Here is a 25,208-nt window from a genome sequence, read left to right on the forward strand (position 1 = left end):
AGTACAGTCTAGTGGGGTAGGAGAACTGGGGGGGGGGACCCACACATCTGGCAACCAATTTGGTTTCAGATAGTACATGGTAAGATGAGTTGAAAAAGCATAGGACACAAATTTTTATGGCCTTCTAGTGGCTACGTTGGCTCATTTACCAGAAGTAATACTCGACTTTGTCCAAGCTAAGCCTCCTAGGGCAAAATATACATAGGAGGCATGGTTTGGTCACAATCAAGTACAGTCGTACCTTGGAAGTCGAACAGAATCCGTTTAAGTTCCAAAACGTTTGGAAACCAAAGCACGGCTTCTGATTGGCTGCAGGAAGAAGGGTTGCCAGACTCAATAGTGGACAGGACTTCTGTGCCTTTAATTGCCCTGCTCTCTTTTGAGTCTGGAAACCTTAAAGAGAAACCAGCAGACCCTTTGTTTAATTTCCAAGCAAAGGGTCTGCTGGTTTCTCTTTAAGGTTTCCAGACTCAAAAGAGAGCAGGGCAATTAAAGGCACAGAAGTCCTGTCCACTATTGAGTCTGGCAACCCTAGCAGGAAGCTTCTGCCCCATCGGACGTTTGGTTTCCAAAAATAGTTCGCAAACCGGAACAGTCACTTCCGGGTTTGCGGCGTTCGAAAACCAAGGTACAATTGTGTACATTTCCAGAGTTAACACTAAAATGCATTACTTCTGCTAGAGGGCCATGAAGATTTGTATCCCTGGCTTTTTGGACCAATCTACCCACGTACTGTCTGAAACCAAAGAGGCTCATTGGTTGCCTGATGTGAAATATATTGACATTCCCCCCTGCCCTCCTACCCCACTAGTACATCTGCTGCATTTTCTGTCCATATTTTTCTGCCAACTTTAATGCTCATATTGATTTTTCATTCTTATCTCTAGCTAGTTGACTGAGGTTTTCTATTAGAGGGACTGAATGCTGATTTAGAGTGACATTACTAATAATAAGTCACCGGTGGGCAGCTTGCTGCTTATGCAGGGGAAACCCCAAATTTTATGTGGTTCCCGAGGCCTCCTTAAACTATCCCAATCTTCCGTCCCGTCAGAACAGCTTCCTTTCTGTTCATTTCCTCCCTATTTTTCTTGGCTTTAAAAAGTGCTCTTCTTTCTATGTAGTTTTAGAGGGACAGTAAAAATAAACACATTCTTTAAGAAGCAGCTTCCCTCCTCATGTTTTGGAAAACTAGTGTGATTTTGTTATTGTGTGCTCCTGAGGTTAACACTCCTGTAAGTAAATTGGTGGGCCCACTGTACACTAAAAGATCATTAAAACAGTTAAGTATACAAAAAACAGCAAACACATTTTTTGAAAACCTAAAACCATACAAAGTAGACAGTCATGGTAAAGGCTCAATTTATCCAGCTCTTTTGTTGGTACCTTGTAGAGAAGAAGGGATGGTAACAAATTCAAACAAACAGATTAACAAATAAATATAAATGTATAGAAATATGGAAACATATCCCTCCTTCCAACAACCAGGTTAGCTTTATAATAAAAGTTGTGATGCAGATGGGTCAAAAAAAATTCTCAGCCTCCAATATGTTTGTTATATGTGAAATTGTTGAGGAAAGAGATCTTCTATGTAGCTATTATGACTGCTTTTATTGCATGTCTGTGAATTTGATTTTTTCCAGATGGCTGTGATAACTGTTGTGTTACGGAATGCCATGCTTCAGATTATCTGTTTTTAAAGATGTCATAATGCAGATGTAAGCAATGGAATTGCACCACATGTTTTGAATGAGGCGATAATAATAGGATACACATACACAGAGAGGCTGCTTAGTTGTTTCCATGTTAATTGCTATGCTAAGTAATACTTTGTATTCCAAAAGCGCATTTTCAAGTGTTGAAAGCGCTTTGCACCCGTTACCTTGGTGATCCTTACAACAGCCTTGCAAGGCAGGCCAGTATTACTAAGCCAAAAGGCAACTTTGTTAGCTAAGGGCTGAGGGTTACTTCTCAACTCTTAGCCACTCTCAAACATGAATCTGCCCCAGGGCTGGCCCTAAGGCAAGGCTGGGTGGCGCAATGTGCCAGGGCGCCGGGCCGCCAGGGGGCGCCACGCTGCACCCGCCAGACAGCCCGGCCACCCTCCCGCTCGCCCTGCTCCTTGCCTCCCTCCCTCCCGCCTGCCACGGGTTCGAGTCCCAGTCTCAGCCTGGCGGGTCGGGGGCATGAGGAGGACAAGAGGCTGGGCGCTGCGTGGCACCGCCCCCCCTGCAGAGGCCTCCGTGCAGGAGGAGGTGGCGCCGGCGCCCCGGAGGACAACCAGGCAGCCCGGCCCACCCTCAGCGCCCGGCCCGCCCATGCCATGTCCCTCCTCTGCGTCCGCAGTGACTTGGGGCAGCAGTGGCGGAGGGACCTTTGCGCCACGGCGCTTGATGTGGTTAAGACGGGCCTGATCTGCCCTAATGGCACAGAAATTATGGAGGTGTGGCGGCTCTCGGTTTATGCATCTGTCCCCATTTTCCTTACAGACAAAACCAATTCAAGTAACAGAAGGACAACACACACACACACACACACACACACACACACACACACACACACACACACAGTTGATTCATTCTTTAATTTGGTCAAAGCTTAAGGTTGTTTTTAAAAAGCAAGCAGCCACAACAGCAACCCAGTTTTGTATCTTGAAATGTTTTATGAATGAAAACTGGCCCGTGTCACCGTCTAGCTCATCTGATTTTCATTTACCTTGCTGTCAAGCGTTTTCCACGATAGTGAAACATATTATCTTCCTCCCTCCCCGCCCCCACCTCTCAAAAACTGGCAATCTGCCAAAGGATTAAACTTATTCTATTGGTATTTAGAGCTTCGGGGGAATTTGGGAAAGATGTCGGATTGGTTGGGGAGGGTGCATGTGCCGAGGCGGGGGGGGGGGGGCGGGGAATAAAGAGGGTATTTAAGTAGGATTGACTTTGGGGTCTGGAAGTCTGGTTCTCTTTTCAGAACGCATGGCATGCACATATATAATGTTATGCGTTGAACAGCCATCTTGTAGGAATACAAAACAATTTTAATGAGTTTTGCATGCAGGGTGGATGATTACATTTGTATATGCCGCAATGTCTCCAAGTGGGTGGCCAGCTTTGCTGTTAAGCAGGGCGTGAGACAGCCCACATCAGTTGAGATATTTGGGTCACCATTAAAGGAAGAACAAATTGTCACTTGCTCATACAGTCGTACCTTGGTTCTCAAACGCCTTGGTACTCGTACGTTTTGGCTCCCGAACGCCACAAACCCGGAAGTAAGTGTTCCAGTTTGGGCAGTGCCTTTTGTGAATCTAAGTTCGGCCTCATCGAGGGGCAGTATTTCAATATGAGTAGGAAAATGAGAGTACCCCTAAACATTTTTTTCCGGGGGAAAAAGCACTGGTTTCGGGAGTCGAATGGACTCCTGGAATGGATTAAGTTCGAGAACCAAGGTTCCACTGTAGTTTCATTTTGGCACCACGTGGATTTATTTTACTCAAGGCACCCAAATTGTGGTGTTTTCTTTTCCTGGCAGAGTTGTGCACACCCAGTGAGGAAAGGAGAGCAATGCCTGGAAGAGGAAGGTTAAAAGAGTTGCACACATGTGTCACAGCGCCCCAGCTCCCCTGGGTCCTCTGCTGTATAGGCAAAGTTCCCGGCTAAACAAAGCGTACCCCTTCCCACCCTTATCTTTAGACTTTCTACTGCCACTAGGCGAAAAAATGTCCTCTGTATCTCTTTGACAACAGCTCAAGAATAACACAGGGCTTGGCTCTTGACATGGGGTAGTAAACTAAGAGACCGCAAAATTATTATTAAACAAAGTTTATTAAAATATTTTTAAAATGCTAGTTCATCTTGGGGAAAAGAATTAAACACAATAAAAGTTACTTGCATGCAAAAGCATTCCTCCCACTTGGAGCAAAGGAACAAATAAACATAGTTAAGCCCCATCTACTCCCCCTGAAAATTAAATGTGAATGTTACTTCACGGTAACATTTTAATGACTCTTACTTTAGAGTTGCAGCTCTTCCTTCTGTTTTTCCTCCTTATCACGCTGAGATCCATCTTGATCTGGCTATCAAAGCAAGACGCTGGAGGTTTTGTCATTTAATTCCCAAATCCAGACAGCCTAAGTGTGATCCACTGCATCAGCAAACCCAGATTTATTTTTTAATAATATAGAACAGTCCATTTCCTTCACAACATGCTATATTTTTAGATATGCTGTAAGCCGCCCAGAGTGGCTGGGGAAACCCAGCCAGATGGGCGAGGTATAAATAATAAAATTATTTGGCAAATTAAACTTATGGACTATGCAGAGATGGCAAAACTGACAGCAAAGCTCAGAGACTACGATAATGAGAAGTTTAAGAAAGCGCTCAGAAACTGCTCGCCCTAATGAAATTCCCCGTTGCAAAATGCGCCTAGAACAATGGGAGTTTTGAACACTAGTTGGGCCTTGCCTGAGCTCTTCCTGAGCTCAGACTTGTTCCTGCCTCATTCCTTGTCCCTGGCTTGCTCCGGGATCCTGCCCACAACTCCTGACTCGCTTCAGTCTGCTGTCCAAAGCCCGGTCCTAACAGCATCAGGCTTGCAAGTAAATTCTCCCACGTTTTCATTAGCCTGCTTTATGCACAAACTTGTGTTAGTCACTTAGGAAATAAATAAGTGAATGGGAAAATTCAGAATGCTAAACGTTTGTAAAGCACCATCATACCTATTAACTTAGAGGCTATTGGGCTAGTAACAGATACATGCATCTAATTTATTTCATGGAACATTTTTACCTGGGAGAAAGGATACCCTCTTTAGCTCTTGGTAGTAACTTCTGTTGTTCATTGCTAAACAGACGAAAGAGACACCATGAAACGCTGCATTTTCATCCGATCAAATTATTTTGACTTCCTGAAGCTATTTGCCGTCTCCACGCTTGGCCTTAGGGGACCTTGGCTTTAAGCATGCTATGGGACTTTTGGCAGCCAACTCAACAGTGACCCCAATTACTACGTTTTCTCCCTGAGACGTTTGTAGGGCATTTGAGTTTTGGAATCATCCTGCTTCGTATGTAAAGCCCTTTGTATGTTTCTGTGCTACCTCCTCTCTGCTGTTCATGGTACTGGGTTTGGTTTTGTTTTGTTTCACATAGGATTTCAGAGACCTCATCCTAGGATGTCGCCTAATGTGTCATAATAGCAAAGGGACTGATGTGCAAACTGGGAAGCTTCCGATCTAAAGCTCACCTCTCTCAGTAGCATTTTTTAGACAAGCTGGTAGCCTCTCTCTGCCCTGCTCCTCATCTTCAATGCGGCTGTAATAATTGTGGCCAATTTTGGAAGAAATGCAATGCCTGTGTGACCATGAAATGAGATTGGGCTATGTAGCGAGGAACAGGCCTTATTCTTAGGGTCTGTAGGAGGATAGGCCTAAGTGGTCTCCCTCTAGTGCAGGATTTTCCAGACTTGGGCCTCCAGCTGTTTTGGGACTACAACTCCCATCACCCCTAGCTAGCAGGACCAGGTGTCAGGGAAGGTGGGAATTGTAGCCCAAAAGCAGCTGGAGACCCAAGTTTGGGAAACCCTGCTCTAGTGTGTCCGTTTCCTTTCTTTTATGTAAGCATACAGTTCCCACAAGGAAGAGTTTCACTTGTGCTATCCAGCAGATGGGTACCTTGTATCTGCCCTATATACCCAAGAGGAACCCTGCAGTCTTTGCTGCACATGTGCCCTGCTAATAATAGTACGGGTAATCGTAATAAGAATCGGTATTTTCTGTAGTCCTTCAGTGAAAGCCCTGGGCAGCTTACTTATTAGGCTAAGAAAGTTTTAGGAGTGCATCTAAATACAAAAAGTAGGGGTGCAAGAATGACTTATTTGCATACATATATATCTTTTCAGTTCTCTTGTTGGGAAGCTGTGATTGCCTTTGTTTCCCTTTTGAGTGTCAAGTCTAGGTTCACCTCTGGGTAATGTGTGAAATTGCTTAAGTTTCATACATGACTGAGGATCTGAACCTGGCTTTTCCCCACCTAATGTTGAGGACCATTTCACACAGAATGCTTGAGGAATTTGATTCCTATGAAATCCTATGTGACCTGCTCCACACATCCCATTTGAATGTTCAGATTTGAACATTTATATTCTTCTGTGATAAAGTTTTTGGAGAGAATACCATATTTTTCGGACCATAACATGCACTGGACCATATGACATGCACCTAGTTTTTTGAGGAGGAAAACAAGAAAAAATAATCTGGTTTTCCTCCTCTAAAAGGCTGGGAGGGGGCGCTGGAGGGGGAGCGAAGGAGGCAGCAGGGGTTGGCGGGGAAGAACAAGCAGCATCCCTCCGCTGCCCCCCGCTTCTCGCTGAACGGTGCGGAGGCGGGGGGAGGCTGATACGGTATGCCCCCCCCCCAATATTTTATTCAAGTTGGAAGAAGGAGGGAGGGAAGGAAGGGGTGAGAGAGAGAAACAGGAAGGAAGGAAGAAAGAAAGAAAGAAAGAAAGAAAGAAAGAAAGAGGGGGGGAAGGAAGGATGGAAGCTGGGAGGAGGGGCGGAAGGGGCTCCCTTCTGTCTCTCCTCTCACCTCCCTCGCTGTCACAGAAGCAGCCCAAGGTTTCCCGCTGTGCGTGGCTCTGGCTCTTGCACAAGCTGTGGCTCTGGAGCGGGGATCTGGCTCTGGCATTCGCCCCATAACACACAGCGATTTTTCCCCTTCCGTTTTAGGAGGGGAAAAGTGCGTGTTATGGTCCGAAAAATACGGTATATTTAGAAAAGCATACACTGAGGCAGGGGTTCCCAACAAAATTTTCTCGAGGACCCCTCATCGAGCCGCTATTGTGACAAGGACCCCCATTAATTCCTAATCCTAAAATTAAAAAGTGAGAGCCAAATTAAGAGTCTTTATATTTTATATTTATACGTTTTTTTACAGTTCTTCCTCTTCATTTGTAGGCCTTTGTCGTTTTAACGAACCACTTTTTAACCAATTGTCCATTTTTAACTACGCGAACTGTAGCTTCCGCGAAAAACAACACTTTGTTTACAAACACTACTGTTTTGCAAAGAGGCAGCGCACGCCAGGGAGGAGGGAGGGGAATGGAGAAGACAGGGTACCTGCGCAGTAGCGCACAAATGAAGCCGACACGCGCAAAGCATCTTGGGGAGGTGAGTGTTAGTAGAATGCGTGCGCTGCCTCTTTGCAAAACAGTAGTGTTTGTAAAGCGCCACCTAACGGCATACAGCAGAACTACTGCCTCTATCTAATTCTAGTTTTGCGCTAGACTCTGCTCATGCAGGAAGTGGCCAAAACAAAAAAATCTGTTATCATACAAAATATATTTAATATATTTTTTATTCTAATAGCATCTTGCGGACCCCTCTGGCATAGCTCGCGGACCCCTGGGGGTCCCCGTACCACCTGTTGGGAACCACTGCACTGAGGTAAAGCACCTACTGTACTGAAATACATATGTTTGTGGTGGTAATGCATATTTGAATAGAAATGTAAATAAGAATAGCCATTCAGATTTCTTTTTTAAAATATATTTTAAAAACCACAGATTCATTCAGAAATAAAACAAAATGGACTTGTGAATGAGCACAATGTGAAATTGACATGAACTGGAAACAGAACAATCCATTCATCCCTACAGTGGGAAGCCCAGGGGGCACAGCTAACTCAGAGGCTTAGCCAATCATGACTCCTTGACAAATATGCCATTACGGCATACAGATCTGCAAACCTCTGTTGGTTGAATTTGCACGTTGGTTTGAGACAGACACATGCAACGTCTTTCACATCTGTTTATATAATCAAGTGAAGCAGGCCTCTGGCATGACTTCTTTATTTGTACCACATGATACAGATGCCTCTGTACCTGTTGGCAGTTTTGCACCTTTTCAAAAGGACTCCCCGAGAAGCATTTCTCACCTTGGGCTTTTCTGGTGACCACATCTGAGGGTGATCATATTGTCCCTGCCTTTTTGACTCACAGGGAGAAGCAGGGGCTGGGTGGACTTCCAAAAGTTTGCTTTTCAGCAAAGGGCCTTATTTTTGTTTCTCTTGGCCTCATCCTGTTGTAACTGATGATAAGATACCGGCTGAAACAAGGGGCAATGTTCTTCTAATAATGCAAGGCTGAGGATGGCTTCTACTGACCTTTTCCCTCTTCTGGAGCTTTCAGTGTTTTAGTATGTGCAGCTTGCTCTGGAAAGAATTTATAATTGGGAGGCTGTCAAAGGCGGCCATTGTTCTCACTGCTCTGAACATGTGGGTCAGATACAAGTGCTTTCATATCCCCCAGAGCCAGGAGCTGGCAAGAAACAAAGAGCAAGACTGAATTCTTCAGAGGCATCAGGAAAAGCGTTTTGCATATTTTTCGGCTGCTGATTGCTCCGGGAAGAAAGACATCCCCTCTTTCATAACTGGAATTTCTGTCCGAGGTAGAAAGAGGCTGTCTCCTGCAGCTCGCTGCTTCGTTGTTTGACTGAGCCAAAAGCAGCAGCAGCAGCAGCAGATTCTCTCTGCAGGTGTCCTGGGCCAGTATGATATCTAGGTGGAAATGATCAGCTCGGTGGAGTTAGACGTGCCTTGCCTGCTAACTTAAACCCAGGACGCCTTTGCTCATATGATATGGACAATGGCCTGTATGATATGTGTCACAGTGGCCGGAGTGGACTACTTCAGAGTAACGACGCTACGCAGCTCTGCATTTTATTCTTTTATTGGTGCTGCGTATTTACAGTGCTCAAGTCATTGCTATTTACACGGAGTGATGTTGTCAGTCGGTTTCAGAACCTCCTAATGGCTTTTGGCGCGTCTTTCTCCAACACAAAAGCTTTGGCAGACCCATCCTCTTTCCCCTCCTCTTTCTGCGTAATTCCGGAGTTGGGGGGATGGGTCTCCCGCCCTTCTTCGCCCCTTCCTGTCCCACCTGGGACCCTGGCTCCTCTACCTTGCCTGAGCCTCGGACACGACTTCCTGCTTCCCCACTGGAATCGGAACTCTCTCTGCTTCCCCCTGTGCTCGGGGATTGGCTTGAACTTAGGAGGGGAGGGACTTCGCGATATCCCCTGTCCCTCACATCCACCCCCCTCCCAAGCTCTCCTTCACCCCTCCCCAGGTCCCCCCCAGGTGTCGGTGACGACTGGAAGCCTAAGAACTCAGTGCTTTCCGAGCCCGTTGGCGTGAACACCTCCCCCCAGTCCTGCAAGCCCCCCCCTTCCGCCTGGGAGGACGGGAATCCCAAAAAGTCTGTGGCGTCAGAGCTGGTGGGGGTAAAAATGTTCTGCCAATCTGCTCCTTCCTCTGACTGGGTGGATCTCGGTGACACCCATACCTCATCCTCTGGTTCCTCAAACTCCGCTTCCCAGCGCCATGGTGAACTGCTCTCCCGTGCTTCCTCCCCCTCCCCCTCCCTTTCCATGTGCCAGGGCTTGGGTCTATGGGGGAAAAGGGCGTGAAATTCTTCTACCAGGAATTCCTCCTGTATCTGAGTGGCTGGGACCCATTCATTCTGGGACGGTGGAGCATCCTCCCATGCCATGAGGTACTCCAGGCCCCCCACCCCCCACCTTGAATCCAGGATGGCTGTGGCCTCATTGAGTTGCTCCCTGCCTTCCCTCTCCCCCCCTCCCTCAGGGGTTTGTTCGCTGTCTCGGAGCCTGCTGCTTTCCCTGTACGGTGACAGCAGCGATCTATGAAACACTGGGTGCACCCTCATGTCCTCTGGCAGTGCCAGCCTGTATGCCACCGGGTTGACCTGTTGCGTGACCGTGAAGGGGCCCAACCTTCTGGGCGCCAGCTTTTTGCATCGCCCTCTGATGGGAAGGCCCTCCGAGGACAACCAAACTTTGTCCCCCACCCTAATGACCTCCCCCGGTCGCCTGTGGCGATCTGCCCCCCTCTTGTACGCTTCCTTGGCTCTCTCCAAGTGTTCTCTGAGCTGCTGGTGCACCGTCTCCAGTTCCTCTGCCCAATCCTCAGCCTGTGGGCCCTCCTCCTCCTCCTCCCCCTCCCTCTCTGGGAAAGATCTGAGGTCACGCCCGTAATTGGCCTTAAAGGGCGACACCCCTGTGGAGACGTGCACCGCATTGTTGTAGGCAAATTCTGCCAGTGGCAGGCGATCCACCCAGTCCGTTTGCCTCTGGCTGACGTAGCATCTCAGGTACTGCTGCAGAATGGCGTTGACCCTCTCCGCCTGTCCATTGGTCTGCGGGTGTCTAGCCGTCGACAAGCTGACCTCCACCTGCAGGAGGTTCATGAGCCGCCGCCAGAACCTGGAAACAAATTGGCGGCCACGATCCGAAATAACCCTTAAAGGTAATCCATGCAGTCTGAATACGTGATCCACAAACAGTTTGGCTGTCTCCTCTGCAGAGACCGCCCTGGCACACGGTATAAAGTGGCACATTTTGGACATGAGGTCCACCACCACCAACACTGCGGTCTTGCCCCTGGAAGAAGGCAGATCTGTGATGAAGTCCATGGACACCACTTCCCACGGCCTGTGTGGCGTGGCTAAGGGCTCCAGCAATCCCGGTGGCGCTGCTCTGACCACCTTTGCCCGCTGGCAGGTGTCACAGCCCCGTACATAGTCTCGAACATCTTCCCGCACCCCTGGCCACCAGAAGTGTCTCATGACTAGGTGAGTGGTTTTGTCCCTCCCAAAATGACCCGCCGTTGGGTTGTCGTGCATCTGCTTGAGGACCGTACGTCTAAGCTGGGTGGTGGGCAGGTACAGTGCACCCTTGTAGAAAAGCAGCCCCCTGCGTTCTGCAAAGTCTTTTGCCTGCTCCCCCCCCCTTCTCAGTTCTCTGCAGATGCGGTTGGCAAATTCATCCGCTGCCGTCAGTGCTGTGAGTTCTGCCTCGCTCACCACTGCTGCTCCGCAGGACCATGCTGACGGGGGGAAAATGTGCCTGGGTGCCGGTGGCGCCTCCTCCTCCATGTATTCTGGCTTGCGGGAGAGGGCATCCGCCCTGACATTCTGCTCTCCCGGGATGTAGTGTATGGAGAAGTTGAAGTTCGAGAAGAACTCTGCCCACCGTATCTGCCGCTGGTTGAGCACCCTGGCAGTTCTCCAGAACTCCAGGTTCTTGTGGTCTGTGCACACCTGGATGGGGTGCTTGGCGCCCACCAGGAAGTGTCTCCAGTGCTGGAACGCAGCGTGGATCGCCAGAAGTTCCCGATCAAACACTGTGTAGTTTCGCTCTGGCTGAGTCAATTTCCTGGAGAAGAAGGCACAGGGTCTCCACTCTCGGTTGGCGTCCAGTTGCAACAAAATGGCGCCCACAGCTTTATCAGAAGCATCTGTCTCCACGCGTAGGGGCGCGTCCTGAACCACGTGGAACAGGTTCTGGTCTGAGGCGAACACCCTCTTGAGGCTTTCGAACGCTGCTTGCGCCTCTGGTGTCCACCTGAACTTCTGCTTGCCTCTCAGGCAGTCAGTGATGGGAGCCGTAACGCGAGAGAAGTTCTTGATGAACTTCCTGTAGAAGTTGGCGAAGCCTAGTAGGCGTTGGGCATCTTTGCGAGTCCTGGGGCTGTGCCAGTCCAGGATGGCCTGCACCTTGTCCTTGTCCATCGCCAGCCCCTTGTCTGACAGCTTGTAGCCCAGGAAGTCCACCTCCTTGGTGTGAAACTTGCACTTCTCCAGCTTCACATACAGGTGGTTCTCCTTCAGGCGCTGCAACACCTCCCTGACATCTTTCACGTGCTGCACTGGGTCGTTGGAGTAAATAAGGATGTCATCCAGGAAGACCAAGCATTTCCTGAAGAGGAGGGACCCCAGGACGTGGTGCATGAAGGCCTGGAAGCATGCTGAGCCCCCTTGCAACCCGAAGGGCATCACCAGATATTCAAAAGAGCCCAGAGGCGTGAACATCGTGGTTTTCCATTCATCGCCTTCCCGGATCCTGATCAAGTTGTACGCCCCCCTCAGGTCTAGCTTGGTGAAAATCTTGCCCCTGCGTGCCGCTGTCAGGAGATCATCCACTCTGGGCATGGGGAAAGCCACTGGCTCTGTCACTGAATTCAGCCGTCTAAAATCCACCACAAGACGGCGCTGTTGCGTGTCTTTCTTGTCCACCCAGAAGACTGGGCTGCCCCCTGCTGCCTTGCTTTCTCTGATGAACCCCCGCTTGAGGTTCTTGTCGATGAAAGCGCGCAGATCCTCCAGTTCCTGGTCTGACATGGCGTACAGCTTGGCTGGGGGTATAGTTGCCCCTGGCACCAGGTTGATCTGGCAGTCAAAAGGCCTGTGTGGGGGTAGGTGGTCGGACTCCGCTTCGCTGAAGACCTCCTGCAGGTCCCAGTACGGCTTGGGTATCGCTTCACCCCCTTTGACGTGCATGGTGGCCACCGTGGCTATCGGAGGCCCCTCCCCTGGTTGGTGCTGCATGCAATGTTCCAGGCAAAAGTCCGATCCAAAAGTGATGCATCTCTGGTGCCAACTTATGGAGGGGTCATGGCGCGCCAGCCAGCTCATGCCCAAAACGATGGGGGGGTCTGAGATGGTGGTGACGTTGAATGCCAGTGTCTCTGAGTGCCTTCCAACCGTCATTCTCATGGGGGGGGTTTGATGCGTGATGGCCCCTCCCAGCAGCTCTCTGCCGTCAATGGTTGCCACGTGCAGAGGAAAATCCAGCTGCAGAAGCTGGATCTGGTGCTCTTCTGCAAAGTTTCTCGAGAAGAAGTTCGCTGACGCCCCACTGTCAATTAGGGCGAGGACTGTCAGGGGATAGCCATTTGGAAGCGTGAGCGTCACTTCTAGAACCACTCCTGCTCTGGGAGGGGTGGGCTGGCTCTGCTCCTCTCTGTGCGGGTGGGTGGGCTGGGGCTGTTGTCTGCTGACTGTGCCTGGCTGCCGCCCCTTGTCTCCTGCAGCCAGGCTTTCCCGTTTCCCTGCTGTGGTGCTGCGTCAGTGGGGGAGGGCACAACCGTTCCCGCCTTTCCTTGCCACTCCCTGCGATGTGGGCAGTCTCTGACGAGATGCTGGGGGGAGTTGCAGAGAAAGCAATTCCCACCCCTTCCCTCCTTGCGTCTTGGCGCCGCTGGGGTTTGAAAAGCCCGCGCGCTATCAATCTGCATGGGTTCCTGGTCCTGACTGGCCCCAGGCGTGGCTTGAAAGGGTTGTTGGGGGAGTGGCTTCTCCTGCGACCGTGGGAACCAAGCCCGCTTTGCGCGCGTTGCTTGCTTGTCGCTCCACCGGGATTCCTGTCTCACCCCCACCGCCAGAGCCGCTTTGCTCAGCTGATCCATATTACTGGGCTTTGGACCTCTCGAGAGCTCATCCTTCACCTCCTCATGCAACCCCAAGTAGAACGCCGCTTGCATTGGGGGGGACTCAAGTTCCCACCCCAATCTGTGCACCAGCATGGTGAATTTCGCCCAATACGCGCGAACTGTCATATTTCCTTGGCGTAAATTATGAAGTTCCTCCTTAGTCTGATCCATATGACTATCGGACGAATACATCGTTTTCAAACCTTCTAGAAATAGTTTGACATTCTTCATGCAAGGATTCCTTGTTGCAATTAACGGTCTTAGCCACTCCCTGGCTGCCCCGGTAAGGTGCTCCACAATAAACGCTACCCTGTGCTCATCATCAGGGAACTCATCGTGGTGCAGCTCAAGAGCATACACAATCTCAGTCTCAAAGCCCTGAAATTCCCTCGGGTCTCCATTGAACTTGCTTACTAGGGTCCCGGCTCTCCTTCCTGGCAGCACTTGGACTTGGGGTGCCCCTCCCGCCTTGTTTTTCTCTGCATCCAGCTTGTTTTGGAGGTCTACCGCCACCGCCCTTAATTGCTGCTCTTTTTCCTGAAGCGCTCTCACCTGTTCCGCAAGTTGTAGCCGGTCGTCCTGGACCTTCTTAGTCTCCTCTTTAGCTGCCTTCAATTCCCCCTGCGCCTGCAGCGACAGCTGCTGCAGTTCTTGCTGGGCTTGCTCCGCGATCTGCCGCCATTTCTCCGCCTCTGACACGCTCATCCCGGCAACTCCAAAGTAGCCCAAAAAGCCATTAGGAGGTTGCTGTCACAGTGGCCGGAGTGGACTACTTCAGAGTAACGACGCTACGCAGCTCTGCATTTTATTCTTTTATTGGTGCTGCGTATTTACAGTGCTCAAGTCATTGCTATTTACACGGAGTGATGTTGTCAGTCGGTTTCAGAACCTCCTAATGGCTTTTGGCGCGTCTTTCTCCAACACAAAAGCTTTGGCAGACCCATCCTCTTTCCCCTCCTCTTTCTGCGTAATTCCGGAGTTGGGGGGATGGGTCTCCCGCCCTTCTTCGCCCCTTCCTGTCCCACCTGGGACCCTGGCTCCTCTACCTTGCCTGAGCCTCGGACACGACTTCCTGCTTCCCCACTGGAATCGGAACTCTCTCTGCTTCCCCCTGTGCTCGGGGATTGGCTTGAACTTAGGAGGGGAGGGACTTCGCGATATCCCCTGTCCCTCACATCATGGATATGGATGCAGAACCGGCCATGTTTCAGGTCAATGCCTTTCTTTTTACTTCTTGGTACACATGTAAACCTATAGCTAATGAAAGTGAGCTCTAGCCATAATCAATGGGTTAGTCTTTTAAAGTGCCACACATCGACACCACTTCTCTTCTTTAGCACATGTTAACCTGCTTTATTCCGATTCTCTGCTCTGTGTTTTCATTCTGCACATTGTCATGGTGGATTGTGTTTTGCCTTTAACGGTAGTCTCTTCGTAGTTACTTGAAAAATGGTTTTGGTTAGAGAGTGGCGGAAAGAGAAGTTTTGGGTGGAAAGCTGACTTGCCTCTTTTTGTAAGCATAAAAAGGTGATAAAAGAATGGCGTTGTTGGCTGTGGCGATGTGTACATTTTACCCCACCGACTCCTCTGGTAAATGGCATTGGAGACAGACAATTGGGCTGTTGGGTTTGTTTGTTTTTTTAAGATGGACAAAACTGTTTTGAGAGAGAGCCATTGCTTCAGTAGTGTATGTACACATTTCATTTGCCCCGTGGGTGGTTTGGGGTTAAATTGTTTTCTTTCTACTGTTTCAAAAACCTGCAAAACCTATTGGATCAGAGACAGCCGTGATACAAAAGAAATGTGTTGTGAGTACCATGGCAAACAATGCCTCCAGGATACCACTTTCAAGTCCCTTAGAAAAATATCTCTCTGTCCCCAGCCTTAGGTTCTAGGCATGCTAGATTCACAGAAAGTTCTTACTGTTTGCATTAAGGGTATTTCTTTAAAAAACAAAACAAAAACATTTGTGTGTGTGTGTGTGTGTGTGCTTCTTTCACATTAGGAGACTGAGGATGTTGATAGCCCCAAGCGCAGCATCCGTGACAGCGGCTATGTAGACTGTTGGGACTCCGAACGCAGCGATTCCCTTTCTCCTCCTCGCCACGGAAGAGATGATTCTTTTGACAGCCTGGATTCCTTCGGCTCCCGCTCCCAGCAGACGCCGTCTCCAGATGTGGTGCTGAGAGGAAGCAGTGATGGTAAGCTGTGCTCTCCAGGGCTCCTCTTGAACGCGACACGCGGCTCTTCTGGTGTGAAATAGCTGGTGTGCTGCCGCTCGAGAAGCTTGGCTTGAGTTTTGGAAGCGTGGTGTGCCTTTTAATCCCATGAAGTCGGAAGGGAACTCTCTTGGAATGCCAATTTATGGTTTGAGGGCTGTCTAGAGCTTTGGGGTCACATTATGGCAGAAGCTTTTTTCCTTACTTACAGTTACAAGCTGTGGCGGGGTGGGGAATGTCATAGCAGTCTATGGCACTTCTTGGGCCTGAAATGTAAGGAGATTAATAATAATAATAATAATAATAATAATAATAATAATAATAATACTTATACCCGAGAAGGCCATCTGCCTGGTTCCTGTAACTTCGCTTCTCGCAGGGAGGGAACCGCCAGAAGGCCCTCGGCACTGGACCTCAGTGTCCAGGCAGAACGATGGGGACGCTCTTTCAGGTATACTTGGCCGAGGCCTTTTAGGGCTTTAAAGGTCAGCACCAACACTTTGAATTGTGCTCGGAAACATACTGGTAGCCAATGTAGGTCTTTCAGGACTGGTGTTATACGGTCTTGGCGGCCACTCGCGGTCACCAGTCTAGCTGCCGCATTCTGGATTAATTGTAGTTTCCAGGTCACCTTCAAAGGTAGCCCCACGTAGAGTGCATTGCAGTAGTCCAAGCGGGAGATAACGAGAGCATGCGCCACTCTGGCAAGACAGTAAATTGATTGACCTGGAGTCATGGTAAGAACATAAGGGCTGGTTAGATCAGGACAGTGACCCAACTAGTCCAACTTCATAGAATTGTAGAGTTGGAAGGGACCCTGAGGATCGTGTAGTCCAACTTCCTGCAATGCAGGAATATGCAGCTGTCCCATATGGGTATCAAACTTGCAATCTCGGGACTATCAGGAGCCTGCTCCAACCAACTGAGCTATCCAAGGAAGTATCTTTGTTTTTATGGTGGCCAACCAGATGCCTATGGGGAACCCGAAAGGGGAGAACCTGAGGGCAGCCGTTTTCTCCCCATTTGATTCTCAGGAACCGGTATTCAACCAGGGAATCTGAGCATAGCCCAGGCATCCCCAAACTTCGGCCCTCCAGATGTTCTGGACTACAATTCCCATCTTCCCCGACGACTGGTCCTGTTAGCTAGGGATCATGGGAGTTGTAGGCCAAAACATCTGGAGGGCCGCAGTTTGGGGATGCCTGGCATAGCCGTTGTGGTGTAGGGGGGAAACCTGAAAATGAACATTTAGTTAGCAGATGATATAGCTAGTCAGGCATTTGTTTGCTAGTTGATTTATTTAGATATGTACAGGCTGCCTTTTAGGGTTAAACCACTCAAGGAGGCCTTCCTCACGCATGCAGATCAGTCGGCTGGAACCTTAAAACGCCATAACAATAAAATACTAAGAACTAGCAGCAGCATCAATCACAACAACCTGCAGCACAGTGTAAAATAATTAGATTAAAAAATAATTACAATATTGCAGTTCTGTTTCAAGGAGCAGCACAATAAAAAATAGAATGCTCTTTTTAAAGAAGAAAGAAGAAAGCAGCTTTAAATAAATGGGTCTTTATAGGCCTTTAAAGCAGTCTTTAATGATGGGGGCAAGGAGGTTTCAGTTGAAACAGTCCCATGGTCATGGGGACCCCGCTGAGAGTGCTCCACATGTTGTAAACTTGTACAGTTTGTACATAAATGGAGGTATACAAGTGGGATATGGGGTGCAGATCTCAAGGTGTGAGCTGGTTGATATGGATGAAGGTGATCCTTCAGGTCACATGGTCCCAACCTGTTTAGGGCAGGGCAGGGACCTTCAAGATGCCATTGGACAGCACCTCTTGTTCCTTGTAGTTGGACATTCCGTCTGATACTGTTGCAAATGGAGTTCAGCAACATCTGGAGAGCTACAGTTAGTAGACTCGGTTCTCTGTCCCTGTCCATGTTGCTAGCACTGCGGTCTAAACCACTAAGCCTCTTGGGCTTGCCGATCAGAAGGTCGGCGGTTCGAATCCCCATGGCGGCGGTGAGCTCCCGTTGCTCTGTCCCAGCTCCTGCCAACCTAGCAGTTCGAAAGCACGCTGTGGCGGGAAGGTAAATGGCGTTTCCCTGCGCTCTGGTTTCTGTCACGGTGTTCCGTTGTGCCAGAAGCAGTTTAGTCATGCTGGCCACATGCCCCAAAAGGCTGCCTGTGGACAAACGCCGGCCCCCTCACCTGAAAAGCGAGATGAGCCCCGCACCCCATAGTCGCCTTTGACTGGACTTACCCATCCAGGGGTCCTTTACCTTTTACCTTTACCTTGTGCAACACTACCATCTTTGAAAAGAAAGTAAAAAATGATTAAAGGTCTTGAGTTCATTGTGTACAGATGTTCAGAAATTTGTTCCCTTTCTCTCATAATACTTGAACTTTGGGTCATTCCATGAAGTTGAGCATCCTGTGGCTAAATCCACTTCGTGGGATGATTCAAGCATTATGGTAGGTTCATTACTGGCTCTGATGGCTGTAAGGGTGACTCCCTACAGGGAGCCAGCCCCCATCATCCTAACGTCCACCTCACCAAGCACAGGGAGCAGCAGTGGGTCTGAAGCAGCCAGGGGGGAGGGGAAAGACTCGGAGGAAGAGAGAAGCCAGTGTGCGGAACGATGGGAAAGCTCAGGGGAGGAGAGATGCAGGCAAGGGCTCAAGGATGCTGGAGAGCCCTTCAACCGCCTTGACAGGGAGGAGGCTGAGAGAGCATCACTCCTTCCGGCGCAAGAGTTAAGGAGAGCACCGCGACGCAGGGCAAGGGGGAGGCATTTTGGGGTGCCCCGACTACTTTGCTGGCGTAAGAACAGACGTACGTCATTGCCGGATTCTGATTCGGAATGAGAGGTCATGTTTTAAGCTGTCTCTGCACTGTAAATACTTTGCACAATAAAAGTCTTTAAAGACAAACTGGACTCAAGCGGAGTTACTCTAGAGTAGCCACGGCAACCCTCTGACAATGACTTTTTGAAAAGGATTAGCAAATCCTTGGGTGGGGGGTGTATCCTAGCTAAGGAATCTTCGTCTTCAGAGATGGTATTACTCTGAGTGTCATACACTGGAGATAAGCAACGATGGATGACCACTGCTACTTCCAGAGACATCTGGCTGACTGCTGCTTAAAATGCTGAATGAGACGGGCTTTGATCAAACCCAGCAAGGCAGTTCTTGGTTGTCATCTAGCTATATCTGTAGTGCAGCTGCTTGTTGAATATTTCTGCTTAAGACAGCTAAAATATTATGCCTGCAGAGAGCTAGAGGAGTTTTTCTTGGAGCTGTTTGAACACAGCAGTTATTGTATTTCTGACCTTCAAATTCAAGATTATAATAGGAAAAACGTATTATAGGACGTCCTCGTGTGTTCTCAATTATCACTGCTAACTGAAGATTTCCCTGTGCAAGGGGCATTACTCAATTGTGTTTTTTTTCAAACGTTTAATACAATAGAGATGTGGGTCATTAAAAAAAAATCTGCCCTCATTTGTGCAGTCCCATGAGCAGTGTGCAAATGTGACCTTGTGAAACTTCAAGATGGATCTTAAAGCCCAATAGCTTTTACTGACAATTTAAATACTTGATTCTCACTCATAAGTAGCGACTGGAATTTGTGCTTCATTTGCCCATTGAATTTAAGGAACACTTTTGTATATGTCATGTTCTGTGGCAATTGACACTCTGAAGCCTGCAAACCATACATTCATTTTTTTGGGGGGGGGGGAGGAGATGGACACCTTTGCACCAAATAGTTCCAGTGATCCTCCTACCGGCACACTTGAATTAAGCATTTAAACTGGTCTCCTTTCTTTCTTTTTCTTAATTCCTTTCTTTCTTTCTTTTCCACATAGGCAGAGGAAGCGATTCGGAATCTGACTTGCCACATCGAAAGTTGCCAGATGTGAAAAAAGACGATATGTCTGCAAGGCGGACATCTTATGGTGAACCCAAATCAGTTGTGCCTTTTAACCAATACCTCCCCAATAAGAGTAACCAGACTGCCTATATTCCGGCTCCTCTCAGGAAGAAGAAAGCCGAACGAGAGGAGTTCAGGAAGAGCTGGAGTACTGCTACTTCTCCCCTAGGAGGAGAGAGACCTTTCAGGTAAGGACTTGGCCACTTCTCAGGTTACTAAGCCTAGCAAGTGCATCTCCCATTCACAGGTGACCAGCAGATGGTTTCTGGCCTTGTTCTCTCTTGCTTGATTAATTGCAAGATGGCGATCATATGGAATGCAGTTTGACTTGGAACATCACATAAACAGCTCTGCTATACTTAGTTTATTGAAACATTACAACAGAATTACATAATGAGTCTTACTGTGGACATAAGGTGTTTTGTCCTAGTTTGTTTTTAACAAGATGCTGGGTTTCATATTAGTACCATTTACGTTACTTGAAGCCAGAACTTTGGTTCAGATGCTCTAAAACCTTCTCACGGATTGCTGTTGTGGGTGCTACAGTTTTGTGCTCATCTCTTTCCTCAATTCCCTCCCAAATCCTTAATTTCCAGGAAGCCCTTGGCTTTAAGGCCTAAGTGCTCACCCCTGACTAACACAAAAGCCTCAGTACAGTCAAACCTCAGCTCCTGAACGCCGAAAACCCGCAAGTAAATACTCCGGTTTTTGAACGTTTTTCGGAAGCCAAACAGCCGACGCAGCTTCCGCTTGGAATGGATTATGTTCAGCAACCGAGGTTTGCCTGTATGTATAACTGCAGTTGCTCATATTCTGCTCTTATTGCCGCTCTCTTTTCTTTTCCCTTGCTGGACTACCAACTAAGTCTCAATCACAAGGTCCTTGACACAGCAACCTTCCTTTTTGTTGAAACAAAATAAAAAAATTCCTTCCAGTAGCACCTTAGAGACCAACTAAGTTTGTCATTGGTATGAGCTTTCGTGTGTGTGCACACTTCTTCAGATACGAAAGCTCATACCAATGACAAACTTAGTTGGTCTCTAAGGTGCTACTGGAAGGAATTTTTTAAATTTTGTTTTGACTACGTCAGACCAACACGGCTACCTACCTGTAACTTCCTTTTTGTGTGTGTGCTTATTTTATCCTGTAAAGTGCCAAGGGCACTGTTGGAGCACTGAAGGATAGTGAAGGAAGTAGTGTTATTTATTTACTTTTTAATAGAACTCCTATCCCACTTTATAGCCCAGAGGGGCTCTCAAAGTAGCACACAAGAGATTCTCCAACTGCCTTTGGCCACTGTCTACTAGGCATCTAGCTCACTGAAGGCCTCTGAGACAAGGTTGTAGGGCTAAGCAGCTCGAACTCACTCACCCAGCGACAAGTCTTTCTTTCTGACCATTGACAGGCAGCTGTTCTGAGTGATTTGGCACAGTCACACAAGACATATGCTGCCTTCTGGCAGTGATTTACATCAGCCACAACACTCCCTGGGGTCAGAGGTCCTTTGCCCCATGTGTCTGCATCCATGGAGACAAGGCGGCATGAAGGCTCTGAGAATATCTGAAGCAGACGGAAGGTGTTTCCCCCACCTAAATGTTGTGTTTTTAAAAATGGATATCCCATCTTCCTCAAGTTTTCCTTTATTTTAAATCTGGATATAATGGGTTCGATCCAGACTCTTGGTTCCCATTGAACTTAAGCCATCCATGATTTACTTCCTCCATTGATTTTGATGGGACATTAATGCAACTAGTCTATTCTAGATCCAACCCAGTATGTTTCCGAGCACAATTCAAAATGTTGGTGCTGACCTTTAAAGCCCTAAAAGGCCTCGGGCCCAGGATACCTGAAAGAGCGTCTCCACCCCCATCGTTCTGCCCACTGAGGTCCAGCGCCGAGGGCCTTCTGGCAGTTCTCTCACTGAGAGAAGTGAGGTTACAGGGAACCAGGCAGAGGGCCTTCTTGGTAGTGGCACCTGCCCTGTGGAATGCCCTCCTATCACATGTCAAGGAAATAAACAACTACCTGACTTTTAGAAGACATCTGAAGGCAGCCCTGTTTAGGGAAGTTTGTAATGTTTGAATGCTTCATTGTGTTTTTAATATTCTGTTGGGAGCCACCCAGAGTAGGTGGGGAAACCCAGCCAGATGGGCGGGGTATAAATAACAAATTATTATTATTACATTATTCCAATATGTGTGCATATATGCAAAAACGTGAGTGTACTGCCTTTTGATTCGCATCCACATGTCAAAGTGGTGGAATTCCCCCCTCCCCCTTTAGTAGTGGCTCACATTTAAAAAGCCACCTCTCCTTTTAATTCAGTGCTGAATAAACTTAACCTGATCTGCACGGTCGCAAGCAGCAACAGGTAATAATAAGGCAGGGTTGTGCCGTGCTGTGAAATAATCTGCTCTGTATGACTTGTTAGCAAAAGGCACCCTGAAACTATAAAAGAGGAACAAACCGAAGTACTGGCACAATCTGAAGAAGAGTGTTTGGGATGTCGCGATTCTACTGCAAGCCCTTCTGGGAAGCCTGTTGAAACAGAAGTGAACCAAGGAGAGCCTTTACGTCAGTCTTCTACACCTTCTGCCAACAAAGCAGCGGGGCCCAGAAATCCCGAAAAAGATCCCAAGGAACTGGGCAAGCTACGGAGGATTGAGCAGGCCGGCATTAAGATCATGCCGGCTCTGCAACGCTATGGTAGCAGGTTAGCTCTGCCGCACTGTGGGACTTGGCGTGCGCATGCATTTGGTATTTGCCATGCTGTGTGGTTTTTTTTCTTGGGTTTTGCCGCAATGTCACGTTCCGTAACATGAGAAAAATAACCTCATAAATGCGCCTGTTGCTTCCTCTTCGGAATTCACGGCAAGATTTTAGAAAACAATAGCTGGGAATTGCAGGCCGGCGCGCTGCAGTATTATCTGTTATTAAACACGTTCATTGCAACTGAGCGATTATGGTGCAGGAATTTTTGGCTGGGAAAGAGTTGTGTGCTCTACCCTGTTTCTCATATTTTAAGGCATCCCCATAAAATAAGCCATAGCAGGATTTTTAAGCATTCAAGGAATATAAGCCATACCCCGAAAATAAGACATAGTGATAGGAGCAGCAGCAATGCCGGCCGCGGCAGGAGGAGGAGGAAAAAAATAAGACATCCCTTGAAAATAAGCCATAGTGTGTTTTTTTGAGGAAAAAATAAATATAAGACGTGTCTTATAATATGAGAAACACGGTAATTACTGTGCCCTCTTAACAGGCTCTAAATGTGCAATTGTCTTGGAGCGCTTGAGCTTCGCTTTCGTGAGCGCAAAGTAAAAATGAGGTTAGCGGTTGCATTAAAGGATGTCTAATTTAAAACAGGAATCATAAAAATATTCGGCTCGTTACGTTTTTCTGGTAGAGCACGGAGACTGTTCTACATTTTGCTGTAAGCAAACACGTGACAATAATGTTATCAGCAGCCATCCCTTCTCTTTCAGTTGTTCAGGCACGTCTGATAAGAGGGTAGCTTGCTTGTTTCAGCTTTTCTACCTGTGGATATTGCGCAGGGTGGATCAGTTAGTTGGGCTACTCTGTCAGAATACAGACATGTCTGTGCATTCGTGTGCAGCTTGGCACATGGAGGAGTCTGGCTTGGGGTTTCTGGGATTATGGTTCCTGTTTATTCATTTATTTATTTTGCATTTCAAAAAAATCAGGCTTGTGTATCAGTTTCAAGCTCTTGCTGATGGAATAAAAAACACCAAAAGGGTGTGAGAGAATGCCCATCAAAGGTGCAGTATTTTTTAAAATATATAATCTTTGTATTTGATTTTCAAAGAAAAAAAGGAGAGAAATAAAAATAAAATAAACATACCTCAAAAAACAGTACAAAATCCAAATATCGAGATTGCTCTGAATCTCCTGACTTCTCCCCATCTCTTCCATAGGTCCTTTTGATTCTATTTTCAACTGCATATCAATACTTCTCCAATTTTTTTCATCTTCCTAAATTAACTATACATTCTGTTACATTACAAGTGTATTTAAAATCCTGCTAATGTTTTGACCTGTTTGCAATGATTTTCTTTATACTTTATAAACATTTCCCATTCTTTTTTTAATTTCTTGTCTTCTTGGTTCCTGAGCTTCTCAGTTAATTTTGCCATTTCGGCATAGTCCATCAACATGATTTGTCATTTTTCTCTGGTTGGGGCTGTCTCTTCCTTCCATCTCTGGGCTAGTAACACACGAGTGGCCGTTGTAGCATATATAAACAGTTTCCTCTGGTCTTTTGGGATCTCAGTACCTATAATTTGTAATAGAAAAGCTTCTGTTTGTTTTAAACATTTCCCCCCATTTCATTATATATCATTTCCCAGAATTTTTTAGTTACATTGCAATCCCACCACATATGATAAAAGGTAACTTCTTTTTCTTTACATTTCCAGCATATATTGGTACAGTGGTACCTCGACTTACGAAGACGATCCATTCCGCGGCCGTCTTCTTAAGTCGAAGTCTTCGGTTGTCAAAGCGCCCGTTCTGCGCATGTGTGAAGCGCGCGCTGCTTCTGCACAGGCGCAGAACGTGTGCGCGGTGAAAAGACTTCCGGGGTTGTTGACTTCAGAAGTCGAGTCGTTCGGATGTCGAGTCGTTCGGATGTCGAGGTACCACTGTACTTGTTCTACACATTTTTGATAATTTTACCGGGGTTAAATACCACCGGCACATTATTTTCATATAGTTTTCTTTCAATAAAGTACATGCCGTCTATTTTCCATAGCCTCTCCCAATCTGTCATTTGTATCTTATGTCCCACATCTTTTGCCCCTTGTATCATCACTGATTTGACCTGTTCAAATCAGGTTGTGGGAAGCGCTCTGGCGTCATCTTATCCGCAGGACTCCTCGTGCTCTCTTCTCTTCTCAATGACTTCTTGAGCTGCCTTAGGTAGAGCAAGGTGTCCAGGGTCTGCAGCAGTAAGCGATTCTTTCCTTCCCCATTGTCGTCCTGAAATACTGTATTTTCCTAGGTGCCAGGTGCAGAATTTGAAGGTGGTGGTGGTAGAAGGCAGGGAATGCCTGCCAAAGAGCGAAGCTGTGCTTTAGCGGCAGGCTACTTTTGCCCTACCTTTCTGAGCCCCATCTGGTTGTGAAAGACCCAAGATGAACTTAATTCGTTGTCTTCTTCTTTTTTAAATACACATGGCTGCAGAGGGGGGGAATGAAACCTTTTAAAAATATATGTTAAGAGCATTTAGAAATCTCCTTTTTCTTTCCTGTTGGTGTTTTCCACTGATTTGTCTGATACAGTAAGCCAATCTATTACATAGTGAGACCCTACAGGCATGCATATTCTTGGGGAGAAACTTCTCTGTGTCTTCTGAACCAGGACGTACAGTTAAGCTCTCGCCTCACTAACCATGAGTTGTAATGGCAGTAAAAGGGACTAGGGAGGAATAAGATAGCTGTGAGCAACTCTTTGGGAGCCTGCACATTTACATGTTGTCACTAAGCCATAGTTTGGTTAAGCAATGCCATGCAAACCAGATTATAGGAACATACGTACAAAGCCAGCCTGGGAAGTCCCTTGGGGAAGCCATAATACTTTAAACTAGTTTATAACTGCTTTATTTCTCCATATAAACTTCTTACTTGTTAACATAAAATCAGATTTCTCTTGACCTTTCATTTTTCAGCTGTACCAGTGTTCCAACTTCATAATAGAGAAAAAACTCAAAGTGAATTCAAAATGATGCAAAGCTTTTAATTAGCATCTTCAATAT

The 25,208-nt window shown here is 47.5% G+C and overlaps 1 protein-coding gene across 11 annotated transcripts in view; it reads left to right on the forward strand.

The window, feature by feature from the left end:
• Positions 1–25,208, forward strand: part of LIMCH1 (LIM and calponin homology domains 1) — a 209,056-nt gene that overhangs the window by 127,321 nt on the left and 56,527 nt on the right. For 6 of the 11 annotated variants that reach the window (XM_060278855.1, XM_060278856.1, XM_060278858.1 and 3 more), the window contains exons 7-10: positions 7,356–7,433; positions 15,284–15,479; positions 19,371–19,623; positions 21,867–22,148. In XM_060278855.1, the coding sequence (XP_060134838.1) occupies positions 7,356–7,433; positions 15,284–15,479; positions 19,371–19,623; positions 21,867–22,148 (809 nt within the window). The remainder of the gene's footprint in view (positions 1–7,355; positions 7,434–15,283; positions 15,480–19,370; positions 19,624–21,866; positions 22,149–25,208) is intronic. The other 5 variants (XM_060278861.1, XM_060278862.1, XM_060278863.1 and 2 more) reach the window with 2 other exon arrangements.

This window comes from Zootoca vivipara, chromosome 9 (assembly GCF_963506605.1).
Source record: "Zootoca vivipara chromosome 9, rZooViv1.1, whole genome shotgun sequence".
NCBI classification, from domain to species: Eukaryota; Metazoa; Chordata; class Lepidosauria; order Squamata; family Lacertidae; genus Zootoca; species Zootoca vivipara.